At 39.2% G+C, this 12,745-nt stretch overlaps 1 protein-coding gene and 1 long non-coding RNA gene across 2 annotated transcripts; one reads left to right on the top strand and one right to left on the bottom strand.

Annotated features, from left to right (window-relative positions):
- The first annotated feature begins 9,373 nt into the window (after positions 1-9,373).
- Positions 9,374-10,195, top strand: LOC135631635 (pathogenesis-related genes transcriptional activator PTI6-like). Its single transcript, XM_065139373.1, has one exon. It carries the CDS (start codon positions 9,374-9,376, stop codon positions 10,193-10,195), a length of 822 nt encoding a protein of 273 aa, XP_064995445.1.
- Positions 10,196-11,562: 1,367 nt separating this feature from the next.
- Positions 11,563-12,622, bottom strand: LOC135630811 (uncharacterized). Its single transcript, XR_010494145.1, has 2 exons — positions 12,487-12,622; positions 11,563-12,331 (listed from the first exon to the last, which is right to left on the bottom strand). It is a non-coding gene; the product is annotated as an uncharacterized LOC135630811 (long non-coding RNA).
- Between the last annotated feature and the right edge of the window lie 123 nt (positions 12,623-12,745).

Genomic DNA, 12,745 nt, shown 5'->3' with positions numbered 1-12,745 from the left:
AATTATTGAGTCTCTCATCTCAAAATTTGGCTAACTTGACACACTTCTAATCTCAACAAGTCAAAGATCATTACAATCCAAAATTGACACCTTGCTTCAAAAAATAAAAAAAAAGTAGAGACTATACTAGGAAGTAAGCTGCTTCTAATTCAAAGCTTACTACATCACTTCTAATTCAAGGGAGGTGGTCCTTCAAAGCCAATGTTGTCTTGACCACTCTTGCTTCCCACATCTAATGTGCGTCTTATCGGATCGATAGATAGAAAGTGACTCAACGAGTCATAACCTATCATCAGCATAAGGATTCGATCCCAACCATCAAATCATTCAAAAAGCATCACACGCCTAATGGTCTTTCTTTGATAGATCGAGCATAAGAGCTCGTTCTTAATATAAAATAAAGTTGTCTCATCATAGTTTAGCACATGGATGGATATATTGTAAATGCTCACACAAGTGGTACGTGCAAAATTATCCCCGACCATCTCAACGATCATTAAGCCACCTTAGTGATCGAAATCATCACCTTAGAGGAGGTTGGGCCACATCATCCATCATCTTAGTAGTCGATATCACCTCAGTGGTTTGAAACCACCGCCCTAGAGGTGGTTGGGTCCATTATCAAACAACTTAGTGGTCATTGTACCACCTCAACGGCTGAAACTACCACCCTATAGGTGGTTGGTTCGAGTCAACGACCAACTTATCGATCGTTATGCTGCTTGGATGATTGAAACAAACCACCTTAGAGGTGGTTAGGTCACTGAGATAACTATGCCACCTCAATGGTCATTCTAACATACATAAAACTATCCAAACAACTAGCACTAAGAACTCGAACTATAAATAGGAGGAACTTGACTGACTTAGGTATTGGAGAGACCGAGAGAACTTACGTTTCACATCAGCTTCTCGCATCCACGTCGATACTTCAAACTCCCAATCTATTCCCTTGTGGGGCTTGAACTTGAATCCATTTCCATGCCAATCAACATGAGGAGGATACAAAGGGATCCATTTTCAGGCAACACAACTATCACATTGGAGGAATGCAAATTAAATAACACATTCACCATATGTGATTCAATCTTATTTAACTTCCTGTAACAATAGCCAACTGCAGCTTCAATTGAGCAACTGAATGAAAGGAAAAATGGGTGACAAGATAGTGTGTACCAAGAATGGGAAAATTTTCTCCGGTGCCTTTTGATGGCTTCATTTTTCATTTGGTGTTCAGAGATTTTCCTCTCTCTTTGGAGCTTCAGCTGCATGTCCTTGTTCTGCCACCGAAAATTTTTTCACTTTCTGACAATGAAAACATCAACATATTAACATAATGTATCAAACCACGTTAGATGCAAGTTGTCCTTCCAATTGTAATGACATAACTAGGTTAAAAAATGGCAACTCAAATAAAAAATATATATATACTGATCATTGTAAGGCCATCCAGTCCCTTGTGCCTATTAAAGTTCTTGAGGGAAACTTTTTATTGAAGCCTAGCAAGTTCATGCACTGATGCAAACTCACGTCAATCATTCTATTGTTCAGTTTACCAAATTGAAAGACAATGCATCATTTGAAAATGTTGCTACCTAAGGCCATTATGAAACAGATTCAAAATCTTGCACTACCAGTCACCAAAACCATGCATCTGTCAGGGAAGAACAATCTCCTGATAGCTTATGCTTCAATTATCCGTCGGTGCCTGCCAAAAAAAAATAACTAAAGAGAAAGCATTTGTAGTAATGGCCCACTCATAAGCAGCTTTGATCATCCCGTAAGCTAACTTGCAACTTAATACTGATGCATCTTCCCTAATTTTTATAAATCTACAACACTTCCAAGTACATATTGCAGGGTTTGTAAAATCGTACCGTACCGCTCGATACGGACAGTACGTACCGGTCTGCTAGCAAACCGGCATGCAGACCGCCCGTTACCAGGCGGTATCAGCCATTTGGCCTTGTATCGAGCGATACGAGGTTATACCAGGCGGTAACGATCAAAATCTATCGTTACCGAATGGTAACAATGCTCCAACGATCAATTTGATTGTTGGAGGCCTCCTTAAGGTTTTTTAAACCCTTTCCTCCCTCCTATTTCAATCCATTTCACTCTCACTTTCTCTTAAACTCTCTCAAACTTATTTTCTCACATTATCTCTCTTATTCTCACATTTTTACTCTCATAAACTCAACAAAGCAACGATTTGTGGATTGAATCAAATTTAGGAGGATTAAGAGGAAGAACAATTTGGAATGGACCGAAATTACAAACCTTGCATAAGGCTACTCCTCAAAGCCCAAAAAAAAATATGTGATAGTATTCTTACCTAATTTATATTAGTTTTACTAAAACTATACTAAATATATATTTATTTCTAACTTAAAAACTTTATCATAACTTTTTTTTTCTATTTTTTCAGAGGGTTTTATGCAAGGTTCGCCGAACCGTACCGTACCGACGTTTCGACGCCGGCTCGGTACGGTACGGTACGGCGTACCGAGCGGTATACCGAGGTGTACCGCTCGGTACACTTAATTTCACCGATTTATCCCTTCGAAAATACCTGAAAATTAAAAAAAAAGTTAGGATAGAGTTTTTAAGTTACAAATAAATATAGTAATAGTATAAGTTTAGCAAAATCAATGTAAATTAGATAAAAATAGCATCACATATCTTTTTCGGGCTTTGAGGTAGTCTTGTTCGAGGTTCGTATTTCAGCTCGTTATAGATTGAAATATCTATAGAAAAATCAGTTGAATTGTTAGACTATTTTGTTACAATATAAACTCTAAAATTCAAATGAATTAAATAATCATATATCTAGATATACCTGATTGTTAATTCTACCACCAAAACGAACGACGAGCCTCCACGGGTGGTGGATCGGGGTCCTCGATCCGATACATATCAATATGATACGTTTGTTGGACCCAATCATGAAATTGATCCCATGACATAGTGTATTGATACAATCATGACATAGTGTATTGATACACCGTATGCCTCCACGCCGCAACCCTCATACTGATCATAAACTGGTTCCTGTGTAGCCCTATGATATTCTTCCTCAACTCTTGCCTTCTTTTTTAATGCATCTTCCTTTGCTTGTTTCATCTTGCTTTGAAATAATTTACGGATCTCCGTTGGAACCTTCTTGCATTTTGCAACGTCAGGATACCCACCAGCCAAATGCATTTTTACTCGAGTTATTCCTCCACCTTTACCAATGTAGTCACAATAAATACATTGCCAATGATGACGGTTTCCATCTAGCTTTCGGGCATGAACCCATGCATCATCGTGTGACTGTTCCTTTGGTGCCATGATCCTATCAAATTTAAATCAAATAAACTATAAAGTATAAACATATTAAATTGATCAAATATCGATCATAAATCACTAATCACAATATTAAGTAATTTTATTAAAACATAACTAATCATATTTTATTATCATAAATATGTTACGTGCATAAAAGAAGTATTAAAATCATTAGATACACTAATTATGTGATTAATATAGTTAATTTTTCACTAATTATTTCTCTTTCAACATTATAAACATGGCAAATACTCTAATAGATATTAAAGATATTGGATTCACATAAAATCGAATAAATTTTGATTAAATCATCGTAAAAATAACTAATTACAGTATTAAATAACTTTAATAAAACATAATTAAACTTATTTTACCATCATATATATGTTAAACACATAAAAGAAACATTAAATATGTAATTTTAATCCAATATGATTCAAAATTCAAATTATGATAAACTTATCATTTATCTACACTAATCATTTACTTCTCTTTCACCACTATAAACATGACAAATACCCTAATAGGTATTAAAGACATTAAATTGATATAAAATCAAACAAATTTCGATTAAATCATCATTAAAATAACTAATCGCAGCATTAAATAACTTAATTACTCTCTAATTAAAGAAAACGAATACATACCTCTTGATTAGAAAGTTCTTCCTCTTAATCTTCCCAAATTTACCTCGATTGAATTCACAAATCGTTGTTTTATAGAGTTTATGAGAGAAAAGAAATGTTTGAGAGAGAGTTTAAGAGAGTATAATGAAATAGGGGAGAGAAGATTAGTTTAAATAGGAGGAGAAAGGGCTCCAACGGTCAATTTGACCGTTGGAGCACTGTAGCACTGCTACAGTGTGGTAACGGTCGATTTCGACCGTTACCGAGTGGTACCGGTCGATTTCGACCGTTACCGAGTGGTATCGAGCGGTAACGGTCGAAATCGACCGTTACCGAATGGTACCGGGCGGTAACGGTCGAAATTTCGACCGTTACCGCCCGATATATACTTTTTTTGGTGTACCGCCCGGTAGAGGGCGGTCCGCGTACCGGTCGCCTCTCGGACCGGTACGTACCGCCCGTACCGGGCGGTACACATCGGTATGGCGAACCTTGGTTTTATGCCTATTTTAGGCATACCGCTCGGTACGTCATACCGTACCGAGCAAAGCTCGGTACATCGGTATGGTACGAGATTAAGAACCCTGACATATTAGAAATATGACTTTGAGTTGTTAACAACAACGAAAAAACCGTAAGTCCTAACTATTTGGAGCCGACTACATGAATCTTTTCCCCCTATTGAGATCTGTAAAAAGTCATATGTTTAGTTAAGTTCAAAGTACTTAAATATTTATTTTTTAATTTCTATTAAATTCTTTTTAAGTCTTTCTCTATCTCTCCTCATACCACTAACATTAATCATTTTGCCTCTTCAGTCTACCGTATTTGGAGATCTCCTAGGCATATGCCCATACTATCCTAAATGATTTTCTTTTATCTTATTTTCTATTGAAGCGATATCATGAAAATCAAGTTTTATTTTTTCTTAATATTGTTTGTTAACAATATTAAGAAAAATAAAACTTTATTTCCATGAATTCAATGAATAGCAATAAGTTCTCAATTTATTTTCTAGCAAAGATGAAGGCAAAGAAAAATAATTCACATCTTAATGTCATGTGGGATTCATGATATTCAGGACGGACTAGTTATCGAGATACACTTAAATTGATAAAGGCTCAAATGGAAAGACTAACATCAGCAAAGCTAACAAACTGGTTTTCTAGAAAAATGTAATCAGTTTTCAGTGCAGGTACTAGTCTCTCTGCCAAAATATGACGAAAAATTATTCAAAGCATGCACCACATGTCCTTGAATTTGAATATTTACCATATTTTCTCTCAGATGTTTATCATAGTCATAGCTACCTGGAAGACCTAAGTGCAATAAATGGAATTTATTAACACTGCAAGCTCACTCAAATAATATTTATCCAGAACATTCTCATCCCTGAGGCAAAATCACTAGTTAACCCGGTTTAATATAGACTACAAATAATTGGAGACAACTTCTTAACATACTAGATGTCAATTAGTTTATTCACAAACACATGGTTGTATAGATTTACATGCTGGTCATCCTCTTAACAATAGAACAAGAACTAATTGAATATGTCTAATGACAGTAAAGTATGGTGTTCCTGCAAACATATAGCTGCTAAGTTCAACTTTAAACCCATTTAAAAAAGAAGACAAAGCATTGACATATATGCAGTGATCTTGACATATCATTGACAAATGCAGAAGAAGCTTTAAGTTTGAGCAGCACATTCAAGCAGAAAGATCAGTAACGTACAAGTGAAGAAGGAAAAGAAAAGAAGAAAATAGAATGATGTATACTAAATAGAAGGCCATGACGGAAAGAAAAAAACATTTATCCTGCACATATTGTACTGTACATCACGTTTTTAGTGGTAACTGACACCAGCTCTCATCCTAGCTATGACTCCTCTACAAAAAATGTTAAGGTGTTGGTTAACTCATCCAACATTAAAAATGACACCCAGACTAACACACGAGCATAGACAAACAGAACATTGTCCAGCTGTATCATATGAATAAACTGATCTGAAACTGACACAAATAGTCCTCAGAAATTACATATAAGATGTCAAAGCTGAATCAAAGACAAGACCAATCTAACCCACTAAAATTAAGTACCAGGCTGACCACTGCTGGGGATTTCTGCTGATACAATCTGACTTCCAATCCATGCAAGTTCAAATTGTCTATCCAACATTACCACCTTCTGTTGATACCAAATTTAAATTATCTTCAATTAGACTTCATCTTTATGTTAACTTATAGAACCCTCTACTAAAAACCATAAAATGATCTTACCTAGCAGAAACCTAATTTAGATACATAGTTACCATGTTTTCCATTTTCTGAATTTTATGAACTAGCAAGGAGTCTGATTCTTTGGTTAACAATTTATATAATGGCCTATAAATATAAGTATTTAAAAATTGTTTCAATAAGAAATGAAATCATACAATAGTTACCTATTTCTGATTGCTTTTTTTTTTACGATACTGCATGATAGGTAACCACATCAACAATATGTGTAGTCTTGCTTTGTTTATTTTAAAAGAAAACAACCAAACATCCACTCATTTTAATGTGATGTATAAAGAATAAAAGAGAAAAGGTTTTAGGTGACATTATCAGGTTTGTTAAGGGAGAAAAACAGAAACATTGGTGGCAAAAGGATCTTCTACGTACAAGTTAAGCTATCAATGGTTAGAGTTCTTCTGACGACTCAACCTATTTGATGATATTATCCAACTACCAGCAGAATCTGAGAACAGCTTCAATCTACATGTTCTAAATGATCATATTCCAAGAATTTTGTTGATACCCTACCACTGATGACCACTGATGTGCCACATGTCAAGCAGCTTTAAAGATGTATGGGCTTGATATGTAATACTAGCATTGTAACACACCAATCAAAAAGCCAGCATATGTTTTCCACAGGGCTAAATGACTCAACAAGAGCACACCCAATAGAAAATACCTTTAAGGTTCATCCAAGTAAAACAAAAAAGCTCTTAGAAAACTAAAAGTAGTAGCTAAGGCATGACCTATATTAAATCTCAAATTATAATTAACAGAGAAACACTACTACAAACAAAAGCTTCAGTCAATAACATATCCATCTTGACTCAATAGATTAACGACCATAGAAAAGTGGAGAGACAAGTAGCTCCATTAACAAGGAGCTCCAAAACATCACTGACAAGATTGAAGGCATAAAGCACAAATGCACAATGTTAGCTGACTGTCTCGACAATATTCAGTTGCATAAGTTAGAAATACTTAAGTGCCTTGAAGACGAAAGAAAATAAACATTATTTTGTAAAGAAGAAGCCTTTTCCTGGGTACCAGTAACATCGAAATCACTACCAACGTAGCAATTGTATCATGGACCTAACAAAATTAATCTTGGTAATTTCACCAAATATTGTTATGATGGTATTATCGGAATGGTTCACGCAGGTTTGTTAAGTTCCTTCTTATTCAAAGTTTTATGATTGCAAATACTATTAACTTATTCCAGTTGGCACTCAGCTGGTAGAATCATTTTCTTCTGCACACATGATGCAGGATGACCACAAAAATTACCATGAAAAGACATACAACAAAAGATACAACAGCAAAAATCATTCAACATAGTTACAAGCAATAGTGCACAAGACGCAGCTGAATAGAAACCTATTTGTCATGCCCCTCTGGTGCACCTTATCGAAATGCTTGAGCCTCAACAATTATTTTTCTTTGTTTTCTCGTAATATAAAGTAGCACTATTGCGAGTACTAGTTTTAAAGGTATAAGAAGGTAACGCGATGGCCACCAATCCAACCCATCTGTTTCACTCCAAAGAAGACACTCAAGAGTTCGAATGTGCTGCACTTCATGTCCACTTCAAATTTCTCAGTTCAGCCCAACGCCGCCCACCAACTGTTCGACAAAATGAGCGTAACAAACTTCACACTACGGCATGTCGGTCACATACGCCCGCACCCAATGGGATGCAAAAAAACGAACGATCCGACTCGAAGCACACAGGAAGGCGAACGAATAAGATCATAAAATTACCTTTTCGAGGACGCAGCTCCTAAGGGCGTCCAGGAAGCGGAGGCACCTGTCGCGGTCGAAGGGGGTGTCGACGGCGCAGTTAAGCAGATCGAGCGCTTCCATAGCGCAAACCGGCTGAGGCGTCGCCGCTTCCATCGTCCGCTCACGAGTCGTACGCCGATTTCGCTTCTGGTGATGGGAGAAATCGACCGGGGCTGCAAGAAACGGTCTGCAGAAGAGCGAGCGGAAGGCTTCGGAGATGTTCTGTCCGATGAAGGAGAGCACCTCGTAACTACATCTTTTGCGAGCGTCCCGGTCAAGCTCGTACGAGTTGGTCTGGTCAAACCCGGTTCGGTTCGTAAGCGATCGAACCATATTTATGTCCATAATTATATTGCTTTTTTTTGTTCGATCGGGTTTAGTAGATTATTCCGAAACAGTTAATTATTGGGAGCTAAAGTACTCGGCCATTAAAGGCCCAAAATAGACACTTCTTTAGGCCTTTATATAAAGAGCATTTTAGATTTATTTTTATTCTTTTTGCATTGATTGCTTCATTTTGATTAGGTTAATTGCTTCATTTTAATTTTTTTAGTCTTTTACTTTTTCTTTTTTCATGTATTTATTCAGAAAAATAGAAGATGAGTAATAAAATTCGAGGAAAGAACACATGGAAAACGAGAGAAGACTTCCCCCAAATCAAATTAAATTAGATTAGGAACCATTAATTATATCATTTCTTGCGCTCGCAAGCAGCCACAGTACCAGCCTTCAATCGGAAAACCCACGATATTACCACAACCAACCCAAACACCGTTCCCTCCCTCTCTGTTACGTTATCTTCTTCTTAGGAGCTCCTCAGTGGATAGGGATACGGAAAGTAGCAGAGGAGGTCTGCTTCCCGAAACCAGAGGTTCTCTGTGCTGCTATAGACTAGCTTGTAGTAACCGCGACGTGCTCTCTCAGGCTCAGCCCACTGCCGCCTCCGCCCAGTCTCGGTTCTCTTTTGTTCTTCTCGAGGTAAGCATCCTAACCATTCTTCACTCTCTCTCACTCTCACTCTCACTCTCTCTCGCCCCCCTTTCCATTGTACTTCCTCTTCCTTTCATCTCTCTCGGTGCTGTAATTTCTTGTGGTTTGGGGATTCTGGGTTGGTTCTCGATGCTACAAATCCGTAGAGCTTTGTTGCTTTAGCCTATCTTTGTTGATATATAACAGAGGAATTCTGCTTTTCTGCTCAAATGGGGCATCTTTGGCCTATCTAAAGCAGAGGAGCAGAGTGGTAGTCCTCTCGTGTTTCCATTGCATTCATTGGGTCTCTTGGATTGATGGTTGCAGGGAGGAAGAAGAGAATAGAATAGGAGAGGATTGAGCTTACATGCACTGTGTGGAGCCATGAAGGGTACGTTGTCGAAGGGTTGTATGAAGCGAACGGAGCACGTCGACGTGACGCCGAAGCCCCTCCCGCCGCGTTCTCAGGAGCGCACCGTCAGGATCTTCTGCGACGACTACGATGCCACTGACTCCTCCGGCGACGAGGTCGACCGCCGCGGTGCCGTTCGCCGCTACGTCCAGGAGATCCGCTTCGAGCCCCGTCCCGCGGGCGGCAGAAAGGGCAAGCCAGCTAGGAAGAGGAAGAAAGTGGACGCCTCCGGTGTCTCCGCCTGTGGCAAGGCCGGTCCCGTGTTCCGCGGCGTCCGGCGACGGCCCTCGGGCAAGTACGCGGCGGAGATCCGCGACCCGTGGCGGCGCGTCCGGGTGTGGCTCGGGACCTACGACACCGCCGAGGAGGCCGCGATGGTCTACGACTCGGCCGCCATCCGGCTCCGCGGCACCGACGCCACCACCAACTTCTCCGCTGCGCAGTCTTCCCTGACGCCCCATGAGAACTGCCCCTTGGGTACCGACCTCACTTCCACGACTGGCGGATTCGATTACGGCCGGAAATCGCACAACCTCTCCTCCCTAACCTCCGTCCTCCGCGACGTCTTCTCCTCATTCGCTGACGAGAACGGTGGTTTACTCACCACCGACATCACCATACCAGACGGCGTGGTGGGCGACTTTTTGCCCTTCGAGGAGGCGATGCCGAGTCTCTTCGACGATCCGACGGAGACACTAACGGGCGGTTTGTTCGGTTCCGAGCCGTTCAAGGAAGACGATTGTTTCCAGGGCGACGGCGACTTGTTCCCGATCGAATCGCTCACAGCCGTTTGATCGGAAGATTTAATATCGACGGAAGAGAAAAATGCGGTTTTATTTTTTATTCTAATCATTTTGTAATTTGTTTGTAATTTTGATATTATATAATAATACCTCTGTGCGTCAACTGCCGAAACGGCAATGGAAACGCGCTTTTCCTTTGCTCGATATATATATATATATAGCATTAACTTATCATTAATTTCTTCACAAATAAAAATAAAAATAAAAATGCTTTGTAATTTAGAAAACATCAACTTTTAATGTCTAGAAAATTAAGGGTTTTTCTCTCCCAATAAACGACCCAATTTATGAGCAAAAATTGCACTAACAGTAGAACACAAGTAATGTTATTAACAACATGGGTTTCATGACATTCGTTATATACGATGGCTTGCCTTCATTAGAAGCCGCCTCCACCGAGAAAGCTCCCTCTGATGATCGCCGGCACACTGGACTCGTTGCACAGGCACTCAACCTTCCACTCTGGCACCGCCTCGTTCGCCGCCTGCTCGATCTTCCCCGGCCGGCGAGACGCCGAGCCACTCGACCCCTCCTTCGTTTCATTCTGCCCGGTGTTTCCCTTCGTACTCACCTTGGCCACCTCCTGTACTGCCACGGAAGACGTCTCCTTCGCGTTGCTCATCTTGGCGTCGTCTCTAAGTCCTTTGGCTTTGCTCTCTCTCTCTCTCTCTCTCTCTCTCTAACTGAGAATTTGGATGATTGTTTGAGAAAAGTCGTCTTTTTTCATTAATCTATTAATGTATATACATATATATATATAGGGTACATATAATATACATTGTATGATAAGTACGTGATCTGAGCAACTATCTAAAAATAAAATAAAATAAAAACATAATTGGAATATATTTCTTAATTTTTAATTTTTAAATTTCATATTTATGGATCGAACAAAAGCAAATCAGTTTTTGGTTAAGTTGGGTTAAAATAAGGAATTAATGTGGCTCAATTAAATGATTTATAATTTTAAATAATTTAATATATATTTTATTTTTAAATGAATCGAATCAAAATCTTAGTCCAATAGAATCGTACAATAAAATTTTATTAAATTAGGCTTATATTATTTGTGAAATTGACATTGGAATTGTGGAATTCAATGCCCAAAGAAATTTTTGTAAAATCGGCTCTATTTTATCTAAACCAATTAACTAAATTGAAGAATATTATCCTTAAAATTAAATTATTTATAATTGGGTCAAACAAATTCTAGATTGTTTCGATTCGATCCGATTTGAATATTCCTAGATTGGATATATGACAAAGGAGATTGATTATGTTTAAATGGAAGTTCATAAACACATTTAAGCAACTATTTAAGCAACACATTGATACATGACAAAGGAGATGGAGTATGATAAAGAAAAATACATCATTTAAGCAACCATTTAAAAATCAAATAAATTTATAGTTGATGATTGCATTACTTGTTTGTGTGATGATCACCTTCCAATCTTACCGGATACATGACCAAAAGATTGATTGCATGAGCTTTCCCTGTGTTTGTCATGTTATTAAAGAAAGTGTTTTGTTTCATGATTTCTTGATTACTTACTAATAACACATCCTAAAATGTGTGGAAGACACATTCGGACAAGAGTTTGGTGAATACGTAACAACATACGTATACCATATCGTAAAATGGCACAACATCGTACGACGACATGGATTTCTACGTAACTTGACATACGACACACCTTATGCGACGCTAGAAGAGAAGATGAGAATACATGGCATAACATACGACGACGCTGGAGCATACAGCACCGTCTCCGAGCTCGCTTAACACATACGCCTTTTGTTTGGCACCATCAGAAGCAGCCTCCGATGAGCAAGCTGCCTCTTATGATCACCGGCACGCCGTACTCGGAGCAGAGGCACTTCACCTTCCACTCCGGCACCGTCTCGTTCCTCGCCCGCTCCATCCTCGGCAGGCGGCGAGACGCAGTGCCGCTCGACCCATCCTCCTCCTTCCGGTGCTGCATCTGCTTCACCTTCACCGCCTCCTGTGGCACAGAGGAAGACATCTCCCAGCTCCCTCCCAGTGGAGTGTATAGGATGGCTTCACTTTCCTCTCGCTCTCACACACTTTCTATCTCTATCTCTCTTACCAATCTATGCCTGCAACTACAGATATAGAACGAGGAGGGGTTGGATGAGATAAAAAGCTCAGAAAGAAAGAGCGTCACTGTAGAAAAGATTAATGTAATAGGGACAAAAGGCATCTCAGCTTGTGGCACGAAGCACCAACGCCGACACGGTTGGGTAAGGCGAGGAGATACCTTTGTGCAACGTGCACATAAAGCGAATGCCACGTCGCTATTCGTACCCACAGCAGCGTGAAGCACACGAGCAACATCTCTTTTACTCGCCCCCACCCACCGAAATATTCCTCTTAAAAGTCGTTGATTCATCAGCAAATCTTGTGATGAGGATAAAAACATATCAAAACACTTATCATAATTACATTATTAGGGTTTAGAGATTATGACAAATAGAAGCAGAAACAAACAAGCAGCACGTCATTGTGATTCATTATTT

The sequence above is a fragment of the Musa acuminata genome, chromosome BXJ3-2 (genome assembly GCF_036884655.1).
Source record: "Musa acuminata AAA Group cultivar baxijiao chromosome BXJ3-2, Cavendish_Baxijiao_AAA, whole genome shotgun sequence".
In the NCBI taxonomy this organism is placed as follows: Eukaryota; Viridiplantae; Streptophyta; class Magnoliopsida; order Zingiberales; family Musaceae; genus Musa; species Musa acuminata.
Note: the sequence above shows the minus strand (reverse complement) of the source record. Positions and strands in the feature narration are given on the sequence as shown.

Excerpts from the sequence above, each read along its gene's own strand:
- LOC135631635 (XM_065139373.1), top strand. The coding sequence starts at position 9,374 with ATGAAGGGTACGTTGTCGAAGGGTTGTATGAAGCGAACGGAGCACGTC.